General features: G+C 38.3%; 1 protein-coding gene across 6 annotated transcripts in view; it reads right to left on the bottom strand.

The window, feature by feature from the left end:
- Positions 1–610: 610 nt before the first annotated feature.
- Positions 611–19,330, bottom strand: part of Tnik (TRAF2 and NCK interacting kinase) — a 394,212-nt gene continuing 375,492 nt past the window's right edge. For all 6 annotated transcript variants that reach the window (XM_042678823.1, XM_042678824.1, XM_042678826.1 and 3 more), the window contains 7 exons: positions 18,271–18,414; positions 16,262–16,396; positions 11,216–11,316; positions 8,043–8,192; positions 5,743–5,902; positions 5,355–5,494; positions 611–3,252 (listed from right to left, as the gene is read on the bottom strand). In XM_042678823.1, coding sequence (XP_042534757.1) covers positions 3,169–3,252; positions 5,355–5,494; positions 5,743–5,902; positions 8,043–8,192; positions 11,216–11,316; positions 16,262–16,396; positions 18,271–18,414 — 914 coding nt within the window. In that variant the 3' untranslated portion in view covers positions 611–3,168. The remainder of the gene's footprint in view (positions 3,253–5,354; positions 5,495–5,742; positions 5,903–8,042; positions 8,193–11,215; positions 11,317–16,261; positions 16,397–18,270; positions 18,415–19,330) is intronic.

Here is a 19,330-nt window from a genome sequence, read left to right as displayed (position 1 = left end):
TATCGAAATGAAAGACATTTTTGTGATGATGCTTTAAGAGAGGTGAAGTTTATCCCCCTCTATAAAAAGAATTAGAATCAAACTAAAAAATTAGGAATTGTATGAATGAACTATAAGGACAAGAATCTCATATATTCTACCTGGTCTTGGCTTACTGTGTCAGGGCTGAATCCTGTCGTGATAGAAGATGACCTAGTTTTTGTTTTTGTTTTTATTTTTGTTTTTGTTGTTGTTGGTGGTGGTGTGGGGCTTGAGCTCAGGGCCTGGGCACTGTCCCTCAGCTCTTTTATTCAAGGCTAGCACTCTATCACTTTGAGCCACAGATCTACTTCCAGTTTTTGAGTGGTTAATTGGAGAAAAAGAGTCTCACAGGGACTTTTCTGCTTGGGCTGGCTTTGAATTGGGATCCTCAGATCTCAGCCTCTTAAGTAGCTAGGATTAGAGGCATGAGTCACTAGTGCCCAGCTGGAATGTCTATTTTTGAAGGAAAAAACTTCAAAGAATTCTACAAGTAGGTATTAAGGAGCACATATTTGTGGAGGCCCTTGTAAATTTGAGTTGGCCTTATATTCATTGTAGAATGTTTGTACAAAAATATAAAAGGCGTGACTTGATGTTTAACATCTGTGTTTTATTTTTGTTGGCACCAGAAAAGCTCATGTTCTATGTTATGTCACTGTACATACTGTAAACAAGACTGCATTATAGTTTTTCTTATGATCTTTTTGTTTCAGTGAATCTAGGTTTTAAAAAATACATTCACAAACTACCTTATGTTTAAACACAATGAATCCCTTTTATTTCTTAACTGTACCCAAAAATCCCACAATAAAAAAATCATTTAAAGCTGTGTGTTTCAAACTTATCACTTAGAAATAAAAAGAACAACAACAATATGAAACATAAAAACAAAGATCAGTTTGCAACATAATTTCAAGAAGCTTCTGATTTAAAATACCACAGCAGCAATATAAAGAGCTGGTGGCAATCACATTTGGAGACAAGACCCAAATAATATATTTTGTCCGTGTTGGCATTCAATTACAGTAGTTGCTAGATTCAATCCAAAGTTTTATTGTTGAATTTGTTGCATGAAAATTGTAGAGATAGCATTGTTCAGCAGCATCACCACAGCAGTAAAAATGAGAACGGGAGGATTTCATTACTTTTGAGAGCTAAAGGGAATGTGATGGGGACATCTTGGTGTCACCTTAAGAAAATCCTGTTTCATTCCTGGGTGTTACCTGCTTAAAATGAATGCAAATGACAGCCACCTTTTGGGAAGGGAGGACATAATCATTTAGTCCAGAACCTAGAATATCCCTCTTCCCTCCCCTCTTGCCCAAACTACCAGATTGAAATGGCCCCATTTTTTCCTAATGTAGGCTTCGTTCTCATTAATAGTATATCAGCTGCTCATGTATTTAGACAAAATCCACAGGATCATAGGTTTTATTTATTTTTAAAAATTCATTTACAATATTTGCTTTCTCCCAAAAACAAGCATATTGGTTTCTGTCCTTGGATTTTTTCCCCTCATTTTTTTTTAAAGAACAATTTAGTCAACTACTGTTTTTTTTTTTAAATATTAAATACACCTGAGATTGCCAGTTGAGCTCTCTATATGTCTCCTGGAGATAACACTGCTGTGATGAACAGTGAACAAAAACAAACAAAACGAGGTAGGTTAAAACAGGAAGCGTAACACAGATATTGTTTTGCAACACCTTGATACCACAGGCGGCCATGCTTGTAGCTTTGGAAAAAAATCCCAGACAGTCACGTAAAAGTTCAAATCATTCGAATAAGAGTTTATAAAGACACAAGTCAACCTGAACTAAATACATACTTATCTTTGCACGGATGTTGTTTACTGTATGTTGGGAAATTTGAAGGAAGGTAAAGTGATTAGGGTCTCAGAATTTTGGCCAAAGCCTTGCTTTCAAGTTCTCTAAAATCTGAGCCAACGATGCCACTGTGTCTCAGGCAGGCTTAGTACTGTAGCTTCTTTTCTTGCCCAACCAGGGAGAGCATGGGCAGCTTTCTTTAGTAATTCTTTGCGGTCACAGTTTTCATCTTGAGAAAGTGGCACCCTCAGGAGAGAGCTGGGAATGTCCAGAGCCTGGATGTCATGCATTCCCCAGTTCCCAGAAAGAACTCATTAATCTCAGTTCTAGCTAAGCTCAAATCAAGTGACCTCTTAACTGGGAGGCTTTGTGCATTTTAAAAAAAGGAGGTGTGTATATTTACATAGATGTCTAAGCTTGTTTCCCAGAAGCTCTTTCTGTCTGGCCTGATCTGTCTTTCCCATCTGCTGCCCTGATCTGTTGCATAATGGCTGAGGGAATTTGCATCACAGCATCCTCAATCTCTAGGCCCACTCCACTCGCTGGGTTTTTATCCCACTCAGCACTTCATTCTATAAAGACCATAGGAAAATATGGCCAGTTGTACTCACAAAGCAGTAGTTGATTTTATTAGACTAAGGCTAGTAGTTTAGCCATTTAAAATCTATTTCCCAAAAGAGGGGAAAACTAGTATTTTTCTTCTCTTAAAAATTCATTAGCCAGTTGCTATCAAAAAGCAACCTGGGGTTGGTGAAGGCAAAAGAGTTCTTAAATCACCCCACTAATGTTGTTATGGCCTTCATTGTAAGGAGATTAGGTACATTTATTGTGCTGTCTCTCACCATCAGAAATTAGAAATTTTACAACATACCATATACTTAAAACTAGCAGGCAGACAGAATTAAAGACAGACTCATTTTCTCAGTATGCGTTCTCTCCCCATTCTTACAAAGTTAGGGGGTAAAGGAAAAAAGGTCAAAACAAAACTCAAAAGCCACCATAACACAGCTTAATCATAAGAGCACACAATATTTGTTTCTATCCCTAACTTTGAAGGGCACATGGTCCATCTCTGTCCACAGACAACGCAGCATCCTTGGGGATCTCCCAGACATTCCTGCCAACTTTTTTTCTCCTTCTCAACCAGGCTGCAACACTGAAAGATGGACTGCATTGGGAAGGGTGGAGGGACAGGAAAAGGGAAAGCAGTATGTTCAACCAAGCCTTCTGATTCTGCCTCTAGACTGGCATAAGTCCACATGAGTTATGTTCTTTTACATTAGAAATAACGCCATGAAGATAAGTGCCAAGTGCTCTTCTGTTACCAGTTCATCATGGAATTTCTGTTGAGGGTCATGAAAAACACTTGGCTACTTCCTCCAGATCGCACGGATGCAAAAAATACCTGTTTGAAATTAAAAACAAGTTAGTTCAACTGAATGGTTTTTTTCCCCTCTTTTTCCAACTGTCCATCCACTTCCTTTCATATGTTCTATCCTTGACATGTGTCAGCTCTTAAGACTCAATGGCCAGTGGTTATATAATGACTCAAGAGTGCATCTTATATAAACAGTCCTGTTTTATTGATATCACTATTATCAGTATTATTGCAGTACTGGCCTCCAAGGACTCTTCAGTTGCTATATCATGACTTGAAACATCTTTTTGAAGGTTCACATTTGAAGAGGGAATTTTGTGCTAGGATAATGTGGCCTGGGCCACTGATGATTTCTACAAAGGCACAAAGACACCCTTTCTTTCCCTTATAAGTAACAAAAAGGGAGACTTCAGGATGGAAGAGAATCCTCCCAAGTTTTCAAAGTTACAGGCAAATTTCATGCCTACTGGCCACTGTACAACTTGTTTTAAATTTTCAGGATTTAAAATGTGGTCAGACAGGTTAAGATGTTGAATGCCTATTCAGTGTGCCATTTCAGGAGTTAATAATTTCTCTGCAGATGCTGGCACGCCCCAGGTCAAATGAGATAATGGTATTAATAAGCAGAACCATAATCTAGGAGGTCTGAATCTGCTCAATCATTTTATCAAATGATTGGGAGAAGTAAGCAAAATTTGGGGGTACTGACTGCTTGAGCTGAATGTCAATGAACCACTGCCCCAGGAAAAATAATATTTTGGGCTGTGGTATAGCCCTTCAGTCAGCTAACACCTAACTTTGATCCAAGGCATTTGCTTTTGTCACTAGTATAAAGTCTCTGCTAATTCATTTCCACGGCTCTTTTGGGAGAATGTTCTCTCCCAAAAACTTCGTAAGAAGCCTGTGGAAATTTTTTGTCATCAGCTAATGCTACATATGAAGGTAGAGCTACTCTTAGGGTCAGTGAATCAAAATACAGGACAGAGAGGGCCTGTGTAAAACCACAACGAAAGAAAGCAATGCTGTTCTTTCCAGTTTGGGGATCTTGGGCTCTAAATCTCAGGTCCTTGGTACTGGCCTGGTCCTAGCCTTCTCCGAGGGTATGGGTCTGATTTGGAATAGGACTGATACGGTAAATCATCAAGGAACCAGAGTGTGGGGTGTCCATGCCAAAATCACTCCTTGTTGTATGATTCCCCAGAGACTGGGTAAATGGTGGAGTCTTACTAGTTAGATCTGTTTTCAGACATGATTTATTAAGTCCCTGGTTCCATCCTTGCCATGCACAGCTGTTGTCCATCTAGACCACATGGGTCAGAGTATTTGGCCAGTCAAATAGTCCAGACCTGTACTACCAGGACTGGACAAAGACCAGCCTGGTCTCAGGGGAATCAGAGCAAGTCAGGATTTAACTATGGGTATTTCTGGCTGTTGCTTTGGGTTCAGTGCGGTTGCGTTAGGTGTAGCTACAAAGGATGGATTCACGAGTATATTATAGCCTGACTTCTAAAAACTCTAGGTTACTCTAGATGAAGGACATTGCTTCAGGATTCCCCTCTGAGGTGATCAATCATGCCAGATGGACACAGCACTTTCACTGGAAAACAATCCCCCTTTGACGTTTTGGAAGCAACATGGCTGGAATGACACAGGACATGGCACTAGTTGAGTTTGTGAGTGTGGATTTTTTTTTTAAGTAATAAGTGACACTTTAAAAGTCAATATTTCTTTCTGCATGTCAGATTTTTTTTATTAATTAGGTCCAGATAGAAACTTTATGAAAAGCCTAAAAATGGAAGTGTAAAGGTGACCCACTATGAGATGATTAATGATGGGCCAACTGTGCTAAGTGCCTAGGCGAATTTGGGGTAACTGCTGCGTCACTACAAGGCCTACCGGCCACAAAAGTTACTACAAGTTTACAAGATATTTCTAGATGTTTTATGTTCATTTTGATATGATACTTTTGAGTGTTCATGTGAACCAAACCAAATAATGCCATATTAAGATAATACTGACTGTTTAACACAGAGGTGATTTAAATCAGTATAAAGGAAAATGAAGGTTTCACAGGTACCTGGTGGTCTCTTAAAATGCAAACACTAATGCAAATGTTGAAACGGATTTACCTTATCATTTCTTTCACATAGAAACTTTAACCTTTGAGCTCGCTTATGCATAAATACTCCATCCAAATGTCCTGTTTCCACTGACCGGATCTCAATAGCTTTCTCGCCCCAGCCCATTATCTGATTGGAATGAATGTAGGCTGTCAAAAGGAATTTCCAAAACTGCATTAAAAACATTAGATAGGCAATAACTCACAGCATCTGTTCACATCTTAACCACAAAAATGACAAATGATTTGAGATAAACAGACAAAGCAAGTCTTACAAGTGTTATTCACAGATTTTTTTTTTTTTTTGGTGTGGAATCAAATGGTTGTTTCACATTTCTTGACTTTTGTTTCATTTGGGGGGTGTAACTGTTGAAGGAGATAAGGAATGGTTAACCTACCCACAGACGTGGGCATTTCTCCCCATTGGAGCACCACATCCTTTGTTATCCGGCCATAGGTGTTCACATATACCCCCTCATCCTCATAGCAAACAAGCATTTCCATTCCATCTGTTTTAGGCAAGATGACAATAGCATGAGGAGTGATATTGCCCTGAATCTAGAAGACAAAGAAAGGCAAAGCATTATTATTTTTTTAAATAAGATAACCCTTTGACTTTTAGCTCTAAGAGGTGAAAAAAGTATTTCCCCCATTTTCACTCTAGAGATAGAAATTTTCTTTGTTAAACATAATCAGCTACTGATCTGTGCAATGTTCTGATAAACGGAAGTTGCTAGATCAAGAATCCAATTAATTGGTCCAACTAACGGTGACCTTGTATCCATGGAGCACCTAGCCTGTACCGATCACTGGATCAATTATATTTATGTATGTGATTTCTAGTTCTCACAACAGTGCTACTGTTGTTATCTTGTGTACACATGAGAAAACTACATCTCAGGAGTGTTCTGTAACTTGCCCAGAGCTGTGCTGGTATTTGCTGGTAGAATTAGGAGTTGAATGCATGTTTTCCAGACATTGAAATGTATTTGTTTTCCACTAGAACAAGTAAACATGAGGAGAATTCAAGTCTTCTATCAGACTATGAGTATATAATCCAGATTACTTATCTGGGTGCCTGATTGCCAGAATAATCCAAATGAATAGTTTGTTTAGAAACAAAAGTTACATGATCTCATATTGAAAAAAAATACTACTACTAAACTATGTATAGATTGAGAGAGAGAGGTGGTCTACTGTGGCCCCCAGGTTCACAGGTCCCTGTGCACAGGAGTGTGGGATGGAGATGGTTTCAAGAATGCATCAGCTGTGACCACACTACTTCCAAACAGGCAAACGACTGTATTGCAGTGATGAGTGATAATTGTACATATGCATGTCTGTATATAAAGTACTAAAACAACTTTTACAAAGGATTGTACTTTAAATTCTTCAAGCTCTTATCTGAACACAGGTGGCTCACAACTGTAATCCTAGCTACTAAATAGGCTAAAATATCTCCAATAAATTTGTCTCCAGTAAATTACCAAAAAAGCCAGAAGTGGAGCTGTGGCTTAAGTGGTAGAACACTAGTTTTGAGCAAAGGAAGCTCAGGGACAGTGCCCAGGCCCTGAGTTCAAGCCCCCAGAACCACCACACACTCAAAAAATGTCTTCAAGTTCTCAAAATAGCAGTCAACAATGGGCTAAGTCTTAGATTTCCCTGGCAGTTTCCACTGTATGTTAGCCTTGTGATTATGTGCTACATGATATAATGTTAACATTGCATTAGTTCTAATAAGAGGATTAATAAGCATTTCCCTAGTTATACTTTAGGGAATGTATAGTAATTTGAATACTATATTAATAAAAAGAACTATAATTTGTAAGGCCCAGTGCTAGATATGTTTGATCGATATCCTATAGGATATCGTATATCCTATATCCTATAGGATAGGTCCTTTTATTCCCATTTAAAGATGTGAAAGCTGAAGTCTTTCATTGTTTGTGAAGTTCATGCATGGTAGAAACACTGAGCTCCAGTGTATCTAACTCTACTATAGCACACTGCCTTCAGAATGGTAAGACAAATTAAAACTAGTAGATAAGACATTTTTTGAAAAAATTAGAACTTGACTATTGATTGACATTCTCCTCCCACATATAATGAGCCAATGTCTCTTTAAAAACAAATCCCTGAAAATTGAAACATATATTATACAAATGTATACCCTTAAAGGAAACAATTTTATGTATTTTAATGTCTAAAGTCCAGAGACAATAGAGTAATCATCTAATAATTTCTATTATTTCTACTCTATTCCAGTTTTAGGAAGTAAAAAAATTAGTAATAAAAATAGCTTTACATGTGTTACTTATTAAAAACATTTTTTTTTTTGAGTCCGGTCGCGGGGCCTGAACTCTAGGCCTGGGCGCTGTCCCTCAGCTCTTCAGCTAAAGTGGTAGAGCACTAGTGCTCTACCACTTGAGCCATAGCACCACTTCCGGCTTTTTTCTTTTTGCTTATGTGGTGCTGAGGAATCGAACCCAGGGCCTCAGGCATGCAAGGCAAGCGCTCTACCACTAAGCCACCTTCCCAGCCCCTTATTAAAAACATTTTATCTGTTACTGATAAGTAAGTTTATATAACTTCTACTGAATACATATAAAGTTTATATAACTTCTACTGAATACATATAAAACCAAATCCTTTTTCCACAAAGGCCAGTAGACAGAGAACCCTGGCTCTGGATACTTACATGAGATGGTATATAGATATCATAGGAGTTTCCCGAATCAACATCAATTACATGGAAACCAGTGTGTGAGCCAAAAATAACCTTTAATCTTTGACCTTCTTCTACAGTGAGATCAACTAGCAGAGGCTTGTGCTGGAGATCTGCAAAAGACTTTAAAAGTTCCCCCATTAGTATCTACATCATTCAAAGAGGTTATCTTAATGATTTCCTTACTGTCTAGGGAATATTCACTTCACTTTCCTTCAGTTGAAAAGCTAGAAGATATCTCTTCTACTTAAGTTTGACTCCCATCCTGGACTTTGATTCATTTCTGTTTCTTTTTCTACCTCCTGTCCTCCAGGACATAGAATATAACTGTCAATTTAAATAGTGCCAATTGTATATTAAAAACCTGGTACCTGTGGGTACTGCTGTTCTTTCCTGTTTATTTTTGGCCTTTGTCCTCCAGAGAAGATCCAGTTACTCTTTTTCCCCTCTGGTCCCTGTAGCAATCAGGCCTATCTATGCTTTCTACTTTTCAGAAAAGCCTGGGCTAGGTAACGAGGGCCTGCTAGCTGCTAAACCTGTTCAGAATTAGTGGGAATGCTTTGGTTAGTTTTCTTTCTATGATTGAGTGGGTGTCAGAGTAGTACTTTAATAACCTTAAATTTGGGTGTTAAGAGTAGGTGAAGATGAAACACAAGCTTTGTATTGCCTACTGGAGTTTAACTAGAAAAGAGGAAATGAGAGCTCTAGCAAGTTAATCAAGATTCTGTATACTTGGACCCAAGGCCCAACCATGCACGAGCTAGCTATGAAGTGTTCCTCTGTTGCATTTTAAAAAATTGTATTTTTATTATATTTAATTATACAAAAGGGTACCATTCAACAAATCAGTTTATAAGTACAATGCTGCTCTTTTGTACATTTTTAATTATATTTTTGGGTCCAGTTGTGGTGCCTGAACTCTGGGCCTGGGCACTGTCTCTCAGCTCTTCAGCTCAAGGCTAGCACTCTACCACTTGAGCTACAGTGCCACTTCCGGGTTTTTTCCTTTTGCTTATGTGGTGCTGAGGAATTGAACCCAGGGCCTCAGGCATGCAAGGCAAGCGCTCTACCACTGAGCCAACTTCCCAGCCCCTTTAATTATATTTTTAAGTAGTTGTATAAAGAAGTTCCCTTTCTACAAAACAGTATATGAGTACAAGCTGTCTGACAACATTGTCACCCATTGCTCCTAACCCATCCCTCTCTTACTTTTTAAAAAAAATTGAGATTAGGTGATTATATAAATTTCACATATTTCACAGTATTGTGGAATAGTGACACTTAGTTAAAGTCACAAACACATTTTAACCTTCACAAGGCAAATTGTCATTATCATGGTCTATAAAGTTTGTGAATTCTATGAGCTTTGACAATATGTTATTTCTTCCACATCAGGTGAAGTTTATATTTCTTTTCTTTTGCTTAGTGTAGGCCTGTCCTTCTTTCCCTCTCATTTCTCCCTTCCCATCACCTCTGTTGCATTTTACTATGACTTAATCATCTGGCACCTTTCTGGGTCCTGAAACCTAGAGGAAGATTTGAGACAGGCCTCCTATCATCTGTTTATGTTCATCTGTGTTAATATTCTCACATCACAGGAAGTATGCACCTTATGTCCTATCCCTGCTAGATTTAGGCCTTTGTTCTTCCCTCTTTCCAGGCTGGGTCTGGTGTGCAGAACTGAGTATTTTGTACTTTCTCATTTGCCTTGTTGAACACTGACAGAAATGACTTAACAATCAAAATGGGAATGGGATTTTGGTTGAAAAGCTTTTTTGGAGAGATTTGTGCAGATCAGCAGTACATATTAGCTTTTAGGAGTCGTTTCTTAGCAGTTTTGAACCTTAATGCATTGCAACAATTTCATTCCATGAAAGTGGAATTATGGATGGTAGTGTTTTTCCATTGTTGAATTTATCTTCCAGAATACATCACAGGTGGACTACCTGCACCAACGGAATAAGATAGAAATGGGGACATTCAGGGCCACAAAAGGGCTGACAGTGTTCCCAGGGAAGGTTTTGTGACAGGAAAGAGAAAAGAGATGAAGGGAGGCAACAATCAGGAAGATGAGAAAAACTCTGTGTATGGGAGGGGGGGGGGGTGGGAGGGGGAGGGGGAGGAGGGAAGGAGAGGAGAGATTCACACTGGATATGGCTAGACTATGTGGTGCCAAACCAATCAGGTGCTTGAAAGTACTAGTCCTGGAATTTGGGGGCAGCGTTTTATGAATTGGGGTCAGTAGTAGCATGTCCATAACTCATTCTTGTGGAGTGACCAATCCAACTATGATAAATACAAGGTAAAAAAATACCAAGAAAGTAATTTCTATAAGTGACTACGTTAAGTATCCAGTTCAGAGACACTGATAAAGGGGATCTGTGAACATCAACTGAGATTTTGAAACTTTCTTCAGAAAGGCCCATGATGATTAGAAGGTTTGTGTTGGTACTGGGGTTGAACTCAGGGGCTTGCACTCTTGCTTTGCTTTTTTGCTCAAGGCTGGCACTCTACCACTTGAGCCACAACTCCACTGATAAGAAGTGATGCCAACAGTCTACTTTTGTTAGACAAAACACCAGGCAGTACTCAAGAAGCCCTGTTTAATAATGATGATATATCAATATTGTGCAATTGGTAATGATTCCATAAAAAATGCCTCTTGAAGTCAATCATTATTAGACCTCAAATGGAGGTCAAATACAAGTTTTAATTTGACAAATTATATGACATTTTAAATATTTACTCTTCTAGTAAGTCTAAGAAACACTTTAAAAAGTCTAATGGAGGGCTGGGAAGGTGGCTCAGTGGTAGAGTGCTTGCCTTGCCTTGCATGCATGAGTACCTGGGGTTAGATTCCTCAGCACCATATAAGCAGAAAAAGCTGGAAATGGCGCTGTGGCTCAAGTGGTAGAGTGCTAGCCTTGAGTTAAAGAGCTGAGGGACAGCACCCAGACCCAGAGTTTAGGCTCCATGACCGACCAGCGTGTGCGCGCACACACACACACACACACACACACACACACACACACACACACACACACACACACACAGTCTAATCAATATAATAAAATTGGAATTGGTCTATATGGAGCACAGACCATTGGTGAAACTGAAACTGAAAATCCAAGCACATGTCTGCTTACCTTAAATGCCATGAACTTGTGATATGGTTTAGGAGCCCAGGCATATATTTCCACAGCATTCTTTAAGGCAATTACCAAGAATTTGATCCTTTCATATTTAACTGTAACAAGAAAGTTAAGAATCAGAAAGTACATCAGTTTATTGAGTTATTTCTGTGTTCAGGAATGTCTGAGCCACAAGATGTAGTTACATATCCATATATCTCTATAGTAGAGGATGATGCTCATGATGCAGGATTGTCTCCACAGACAGATTTCGTTTTCTTTAATGTACTTGGTTAGCATGGTACTTGGGTCTTTAGCTTTATATTGAAGGCTTTTTTCTTCATCTCAAGATGTAACTACTTGTCATCTTTTCTAAACTTAGATATGAAAAATCACTATGATAGGAACCTGTACCTTTCCCTAATGTTGTTTATTTACATTACTCTGCCTGACTTTTATGTTTACTTGACTATAAGTAACTGAGAGCTAGTAGGCCAGGATGGTTGAAAAATTAGCAAAGGAGAGATGCCATCTGCTTATTATTCTTTTTTTTTTGTTGTTGGTTCTGGGGCTTGAACCCTGGGCCTGAGTGCTGTCCATGAGCTCAAGGCTAGGGCCCTATCAACTTGAGCAACAGCATCACTTCCGGTTTTCTAGTGGCTAATTGGATATAAGAGTCTCTTGGACTTTCCTGCTTGGGCTGGCAGATAATTCAGTATGACAATGGTTTTGAATGTATTTTTGCAAGAAATCTGGTTTGGGGAATATTATATATATATTTTATATATAAATATAACACATGAATATATGTTATATAAATATATAATATATTTAAATATATTTTATATATTTAATGCATTTTTAAAATGGTTATTATAAAGGTGATGTATAGAGGGATTACAGTTGCATAAATCAGATAAAGAGTACATTTCTTTTAGAACAATGTCACCCTTCCTTCCCTCTCTCCCAGTTTTTCCCTCCTGTTCCACCCACAAGTTGTATAGTTCATTTCAACATAGTATCATTGCTGCATTTGTTTATCCTTATCCCACCAGTTCTGTGCCCCTCCCCATTACTTTCCCGAAGACAGATGAACAAATGACAGAAAACAAAAACAGCAACAAAGAAAAAACGTCTGGTTTCCATTTCCTGTAGTTTATTCGATGAATATTTTATATGATCAGATGCACATATGTATTATGCCTTTTGAGTTTCTTCTTAATTGGTGTGTCTTATGTGTCTTGGTAACCATAAAGATCTATATTTATTGTGATGTCCTTGGGAGGTCACAACATTCTTTAAATGTCCTCTAGACCTTTCACTACTAAATGTAGAATCTAATTATTAGAAAATTTATAATCTACAATGGATACCTATGCTTGTCAATTACTTCATAATATTTGTATAACAGAAATATCCTATATTCTAAGGAAACTGGGTAGGGAAAGTAAAATCTAATATACTTAGATGACACCTTAGATATCTGGCTGTCTCCAGCCAGATAATTTTTTATCAAACAACTCTTTATGAACTATTCTCTGATCTCCTTATTTGAGACCAAGGAAAAGATCCACAGTCAAGGCGTAAAATACCATGAATATAAAAACTTAGGTAAGTGCATACATCTAAGAGAAAAAAATACCCATAATCTTTCGGATACTTGGTCTGTAATTGTTCTTTTGTGTGTGTATGTGTGTGTATCAATATCTACCTACCTATAGCTACATTATCTATGTATCTATATCGTATCTACCTCCTTAAATTTTTGTGCCTGTACTGGGGTTGAACTAAGGCACTATCCTTTACCTTTTTGGGCCACAGCTCCACTTTTGGCTTTTTGTTGGTTAGTTGGAGGTAAGAGTTGCATGGACTTTCCTACCTAGCTGGCTTCAGACCATAAACCTCAGAGTAGCTAGGATTATCATGTATATTTTTGAAATATCATAGCAACTTGAGAATAATACTAATGTGCTACAAGGAGATTTATTTCAGTGTTGACTAGAATCTTACAAAAAAAAAGCAAAATAGAGATTATGTATGATTCTTTGGATACCATGAGAAAAAATGTTTCTGAAAATTGATGTGGTCTCAATTTTCTGATAGATAATTATTAGTTATTGCTCTCTAGCTACATTTCAGTTTCCACCTTCTGGTTATAGATCAGTCTTGTAAAGGCAAATAAAAAAGATAGCTGTCATTAGAAGAAGTCAGAAATATTAGAAAAACTACAGAAGTTTTGTGGGGGGACTTTTGTAGAATCATGTTTTTGAAAAACAACTTTCTAAACATAAATAATGTTCAGAAATTTTATTTCCTGAAATAAATTTTATTACTCTATAATCATATAATATTAATTTGTGTATAGGAAATTTGATTAATATATTTAGGTTAAAATATTCCAAATAAACAAGGTAAAGGAAGATCTTACAAGTTTTATCAGAGAAATTTTTAGAGGCACCTTTAAAATTGCTTCCATAATGCAGTTAAATTATATTTCTTTCCTATGAAAGCAAAGCATATTGTCAAAGAAGCCCATGATCTCCACATATGCATATGAATCTGACTTTTACCAGCTGTGAGTATGGTGGGTGTATGTTTAATGCTTTACCCAATTATCAGGTTGAAGGCAAGAAAAATTAGGATTCCAGGGTTTCTAGTTAGAGAGTTGTAGCTAATTTTGATTCCAAAAACACATAGTGAGGCAGAGATAATAACTTGTATATCACTGGTTTGATATGGAAGAACACTCTCCTTGTGCAGTCTGGTTTGTGAGCAATACTGTGAACATCTCTTTTCTTAAACAAATGCTGTTTTATTTTTATCTATGTGTTGTCACTGTGCTTGGGTATTGGGTATGCTCAGCTGGAGGGTGGGGGCATACCTGTTACTCAGGAGCCTGAAATCCAGAGGATCAAGGTTTGAAGCTAACCTAGGCAGAAAAGTCTATCTAAAAAATAACCAGCAAAAAGCTGGGTGAGAGATGTGGCTTAAGTGCTGGAGCTCCAGCCAAGCAAGTAAGGTCTTGAGGTCCTGAGTTCAAACCTGGTACTGCTACCATTTTTTTTCCTCCAAAAGTTACTTTAAATGCTTATCAGTAAGCTTTTTCTGAAAATAATTCCCAAATGATGTGTTGTTACCCATTGACAGAGGGCAGCATATTCTTTCAGACACTTGAACCTTATCAATTGCCAAGCTAAGGTGGAAGGTCGCTTGGAATAAACTTAGAAGGAAGGGATGTAGTGGGCTTTACCTGATCAAATGAAAAAGAAAAAATAGAATGAAGAGTCTGAGCCTCTGGCCTATTTGGGCTGAAGAATTAGGTCTTTTCTGGCTTTGAATCATCACTACTTCCTGGGTATTCAGCCTTCTGACTTTTTCTGACTGATCCACACCATCAGTTCTTCTGGTTCCCAGTCCTTTGGACTTGGACTAGCATTCTACCATTGACTCTACTAAGAGATGTGTCTGCTTTGCTGCCTGTAGATCTTGGGATAGCTCAGTTACCATAACTGAATCAATCCTTTGTAATTAATCAATCAACCAATCAATCCTACTCTACACACACACACACACACACACACACACACACACACACACACACACACACACACACACACACACACACACACACACACACACACACACACACACACACACACGGTTCAGTTTTTTTTTCCTTGGGAACTATCAGTGTTACTTTATGGGTTATAAAATATGAGTTGGAAATAATTTAGCCTTTGAAATTTTAAATTTTTGCTTGTCCATTTTCTAAGATTCTAGTGTGACTACTGAAGAATCCCAGGCTCCTCTGATTCTGAGAATATTGTCTGTAAACTATTAATTTTTAATCTGGAAGATTTAGGACTTTCTCATTTCTTCGGTCATGAAATATTATGTCTATGTCTTCTTATCAGTTTTTTTTTGTTACAGAATCAGTCAAAGAATTGTTTTACCTAGGATTTCAGGAAGAATTAAAAAAAATTCTTGGATACTTTATTCTGTGTGTGTGTGTGTGTGTGTGTGTGTGTGTGTGTGTGTGTGTGTGTGTGTGTGTGTGTGTGTGTGTGTGTGTGTGTGTGTGTGTGTGTGTGTGTGTGTGTGTGTGTGTGTGTGTGTGTGTGTTAGTACTGGGGCTTGAACTTGGAGTCTTGGTGCCTGTCCCTGAGCACTTTTGCTCAAGGCTAGCGCTCTACCACTTGAGCCACAGCTCCATTTCCAGCATTTTGTGGTTAATCGGTAAGTCTCATAGACTTTTCCTGTACAAGTTGGTTTCAAACAGTGACTCTCAGATCTCAACCTGGAGTAACTAGGATAACAGTCATGAGCCATTAGTGCTGGGCTTTTAAAGGTGCAGCCCAGGTTGGTTTTGAATTTGTGATACTCTGGCCTCATCTTCTTTGTTAATTACTGGCCTGTGCCACTATACTGGCAGTTTGGGTTTTTGTTGTTGTTGTTTTTTAAAGCTATTATGGTCTGGGAAGGTAGCTCAGTGGTAGAATGCTTGCCTTGCATGCATGAGGCTCTAGGTTTAATCCCTCAGCACCATATAAGCTGAAATGTGGCACTGTGGCTCAAGTGGTAGAGCACTAGCCTTGAGCTGAAGAGCTGAAGGACAGTGCCCAGGCCCAAAATTCAGGCTCCACTACCAACAACAACAAAAAATAATAAAAAAATAAAATAAAAGCTATTATGTGGAACTATTTGGAGTAATCTTTCTTAATCTTGTTACTCAGCTATTTTTGTTCAATTTTATAGACATTTCTTTTTTGTTGGTCTTCCTTCCATCTGTCTCTGTCTTGTCTCTTTGAGCTTACAAGTATGGGATTTGCCATTATTGGAGCTTCAACTCAGCCTCATGTTGAGCTTTTTTTCACTGAAGTCGCTTTACTACTCGAGTCATACCTCTACTTCCTGAACATTCTTTGAACTTTTATCAGTCTGACTTATTTTGGGAATAATTCAGATATGCTTAGGGTTCTAGCAATACCTGTTAACATATCAACATTAGTTAAACAAAACCAGAATGAAACTTAATTTGTAGTTCTATGTCTTGAGACTTACCAACTTTGTAATGGATACAGCCTTCCAAGTCCCCAACAGTGATCCAGCCTTGTTTCTTCTCCACTTCTGGGTCATTGTGAAGTATTCTATTTCTTAACCATGAAAGATAGTAGACACGTAGCTTATTTTTCTTTCCTGTTAAAACACAAAGAGATTTAACTTCAATATCCTGTGATGTTTTTCCCATCTTCTTTCATATCTTTATGTTTTATTTACCTTTGTGTGTATGTGAGAGTAATATAGCCCGTGTCTGAGCACTTTATCAAAGTGTTCTGTCTACCAAGTCTTCTGGTTAAAATAACTTCTAATGTTTTGGCCAAATCAGAGAACTTCAATGTCTTTAGTTTCTAGTAGCTTCTTACATGAACAACCTGCTATTATTCTCTCTTCTCAGTGTCTCAGCAAGATTGAACTCTGCCACAGTTTCAGAATATTCTAGAATTAATCTTATGAAGAAGTGTTGACAGTGGGGACAGGAGCATATTTTTGTGTGTCAGTCCTTTTCTCACCCTTTAACCTGACAGCAGATGGCTATACTGAATCTTCCATTTGCTCTATTAATTTGAAGATGACAACTATGGATCGTTAAATTTTTTTTAACTAAAATAAATTCTAAAAGGAGACAGAGAAGTATAATGAAGGCATTTATGGATTAAGAACATGATACTGGACAAATCTGTGATGTTGAGGTCACTGAAAAGAATATACAATATAAGCAGGAAAGAAAAAAATGTAGATTTGGAAAAGAAGCTTAAAAGTTCCCTTTGATAAAGTGACCTGAAATAAAAATCCGTAAAGTGATAAGAAGACATCTAGATAGTATGGAAGAGTATTCAAGGAGAAAAATGTATTACATTATCTGAGTTCCAGAGAAGAAAATGGAATCTAGTGGTTCTTCAGTAATGAGAAATTTATGCATATATGATTAGTTTCTTGGGTATTTATTTTCCTTTGAAATATCTTTGGCTTTAAAGATGTTTTAAATGTTACAGATGTGATATCTTCTTTTTTTTTTTTTTTTTTGGGTCCGGTTGTGGGGCCTGAACTCTGGGCCTGGGCACTGTCCCTCAGCTCTTCATCTCAAGGCTAGTGCTCTACCACTTGAGCCACAGTGCCACTTCCGGCTTTTTTCTTTTTGCTTATGTGGTGCTGAGGAATCGAATCCAGGGCCTCAGGCATGCAAGGCAAGTGCTCTACCACCGAGCCACCTTCCTTCTTGAAGAAGAGAACTACTTAAGGCATTGCATACTGGTGTAACAGAAGAGTTCATTCAGAACTTAAAACTATAGGAATAATGGTGTGCCATAATTCATTTTTGTAACTGAAGCCTAGAGCATGTTGTGATGCTCATGATTGCTAGGAGGAACAGCAGAGTCATTGCTTTCTCCTTTCTATACCGGTATGAATCCAAGGGCAATTCAAGGATCTTTTGCTTCTATTTTCAGTTTTTCTTTTTCACATCTGTGCCTTGAGATAAGAGGAAAACAGACTCTTAAGAATTAGGATGTGTCAGTAACCATAGAATGAAGTCTGAACATGAATTTTCTGGTAGCATTTCCACTTTGGGTAGATGACTGGCAGATGTGTGTTTTCGATTTTGACCCCACAGAATTAAACTCAAATCACAATGTAAGAATTTACTTTGTTAACCTTTACTTGGGTCTGATTAATACTCATTTATTGGAAAGGTACAATAAAGAGAGAATTATAGTGGCAAGTGAAGACATTTTCTTAAAATAGAAGTAGAACTGGAAAGTTAAACTTCCTTTAAGGTTCAGCCTATAAGCCTCATGTTGCCTGTGTAGTTAAGGCTGCATAAAGAGCCATGTTAAAAACATTGTGAATACCTGAGCCCCACCCTCACAGATTCCAAATGTGTATGATCAAATCTAGCTATACAGCTATAATTTACTATTGGCCAGGAAAGACAAAGATTACATTTCCTCAGAAAGAAGATGATCCTTCCTACCTCTGAATACCTGGAGAATAGGATCAATATAGTAACATACCTGATATGGTCACAAGAACATTTAGTCCTTCAAGCACATCCATCTGCTGAAATCGCCTCCGGTTGATCAGGTTATAGACTTTGCCTTGCCCACTTCGGTCCAAAAGCATGAGGCCATTTTCAGTTCCCACCAGAAGGTTTACACCTGCAAGTTTAGGGTTTAAATTAAGATGTACTCTTTGTAGTCTTTATACTTCTTTAACCTTTTGTATTTGGGCCCCCACAAGCCCTAATAAACTTGTTTTTTGTGAATTCAAACTAATGGGCGAGTAGTGCTATGGTAGGGAGTGTAGAAGTAGAAACTCTGATGCAGTAATTAAATCACTGTCACTCTAATGGAATTAGTTTTCTCTTATGAAGTGTTAGCAGCCATTTACTGTCTAGCACAGTGCTTGCCAAGAGGAGCCTTAGGCAAAGCTGTGAAGTTAACACAATTTGCCAGTATTACCTTTCAGAAACTGTTCCTTCTCTTCCATCCCTTCTTTCCTTCCTTCCTTCCTTCTCTCTCCTTCCCTTATGTTGTCCCTCTCTCTCTCCCTCTGTGTACCTGGTTACTGCCCCTGAGCTTTTTTGCTCAAGGTTAGCACTCTACCACTTGAGCCACAGCTCCACATCCAGCGTTTTGCTGGTTAATTGAAGATAAGAGTCTCATGGACTTTCCTGTCTGGGCTGCCTTCAAACCAAAATCTTCAGATTTCAGTCTCTTTCCTGAGAAGCTAGGATTACAGGCATGAGCCATCTGTGCCCGACAACTAACTTCTTTTTTTTTGGTTGGTCGTGGGGCCTGAACTCTTGGCCTGGGTGCTTTCCCTCAGCTTTTCAGCTCAAGGCTAGAGCTCTATCACTTGAGCCATAGTGCCACTCCAGCTTTTTCTGCTTATGTGGTGTCGAGGAATGGAACCCAGGGCCTCATGCATGCAAGGCAAACACTCTACCACTGAGCTACCTTCCCAGTCCCTAACTTCTTTCTTGACTGTTTATATCCCCTTCTCTCCTTCCCAAGGCTCACACCCCCACCCCTCCACACCTATTCATGCAGTGATTTCTTAGGACATTAGCCT

Source organism: Dipodomys spectabilis, unplaced genomic scaffold, assembly GCF_019054845.1.
Source record: "Dipodomys spectabilis isolate Male_0828 unplaced genomic scaffold, ASM1905484v1 ptg000050l, whole genome shotgun sequence".
Classification (NCBI taxonomy): domain Eukaryota; kingdom Metazoa; phylum Chordata; class Mammalia; order Rodentia; family Heteromyidae; genus Dipodomys; species Dipodomys spectabilis.
The sequence above is the reverse complement of the archived record's forward strand: the minus strand, read 5'-3'. Positions and strand labels throughout refer to the sequence as shown.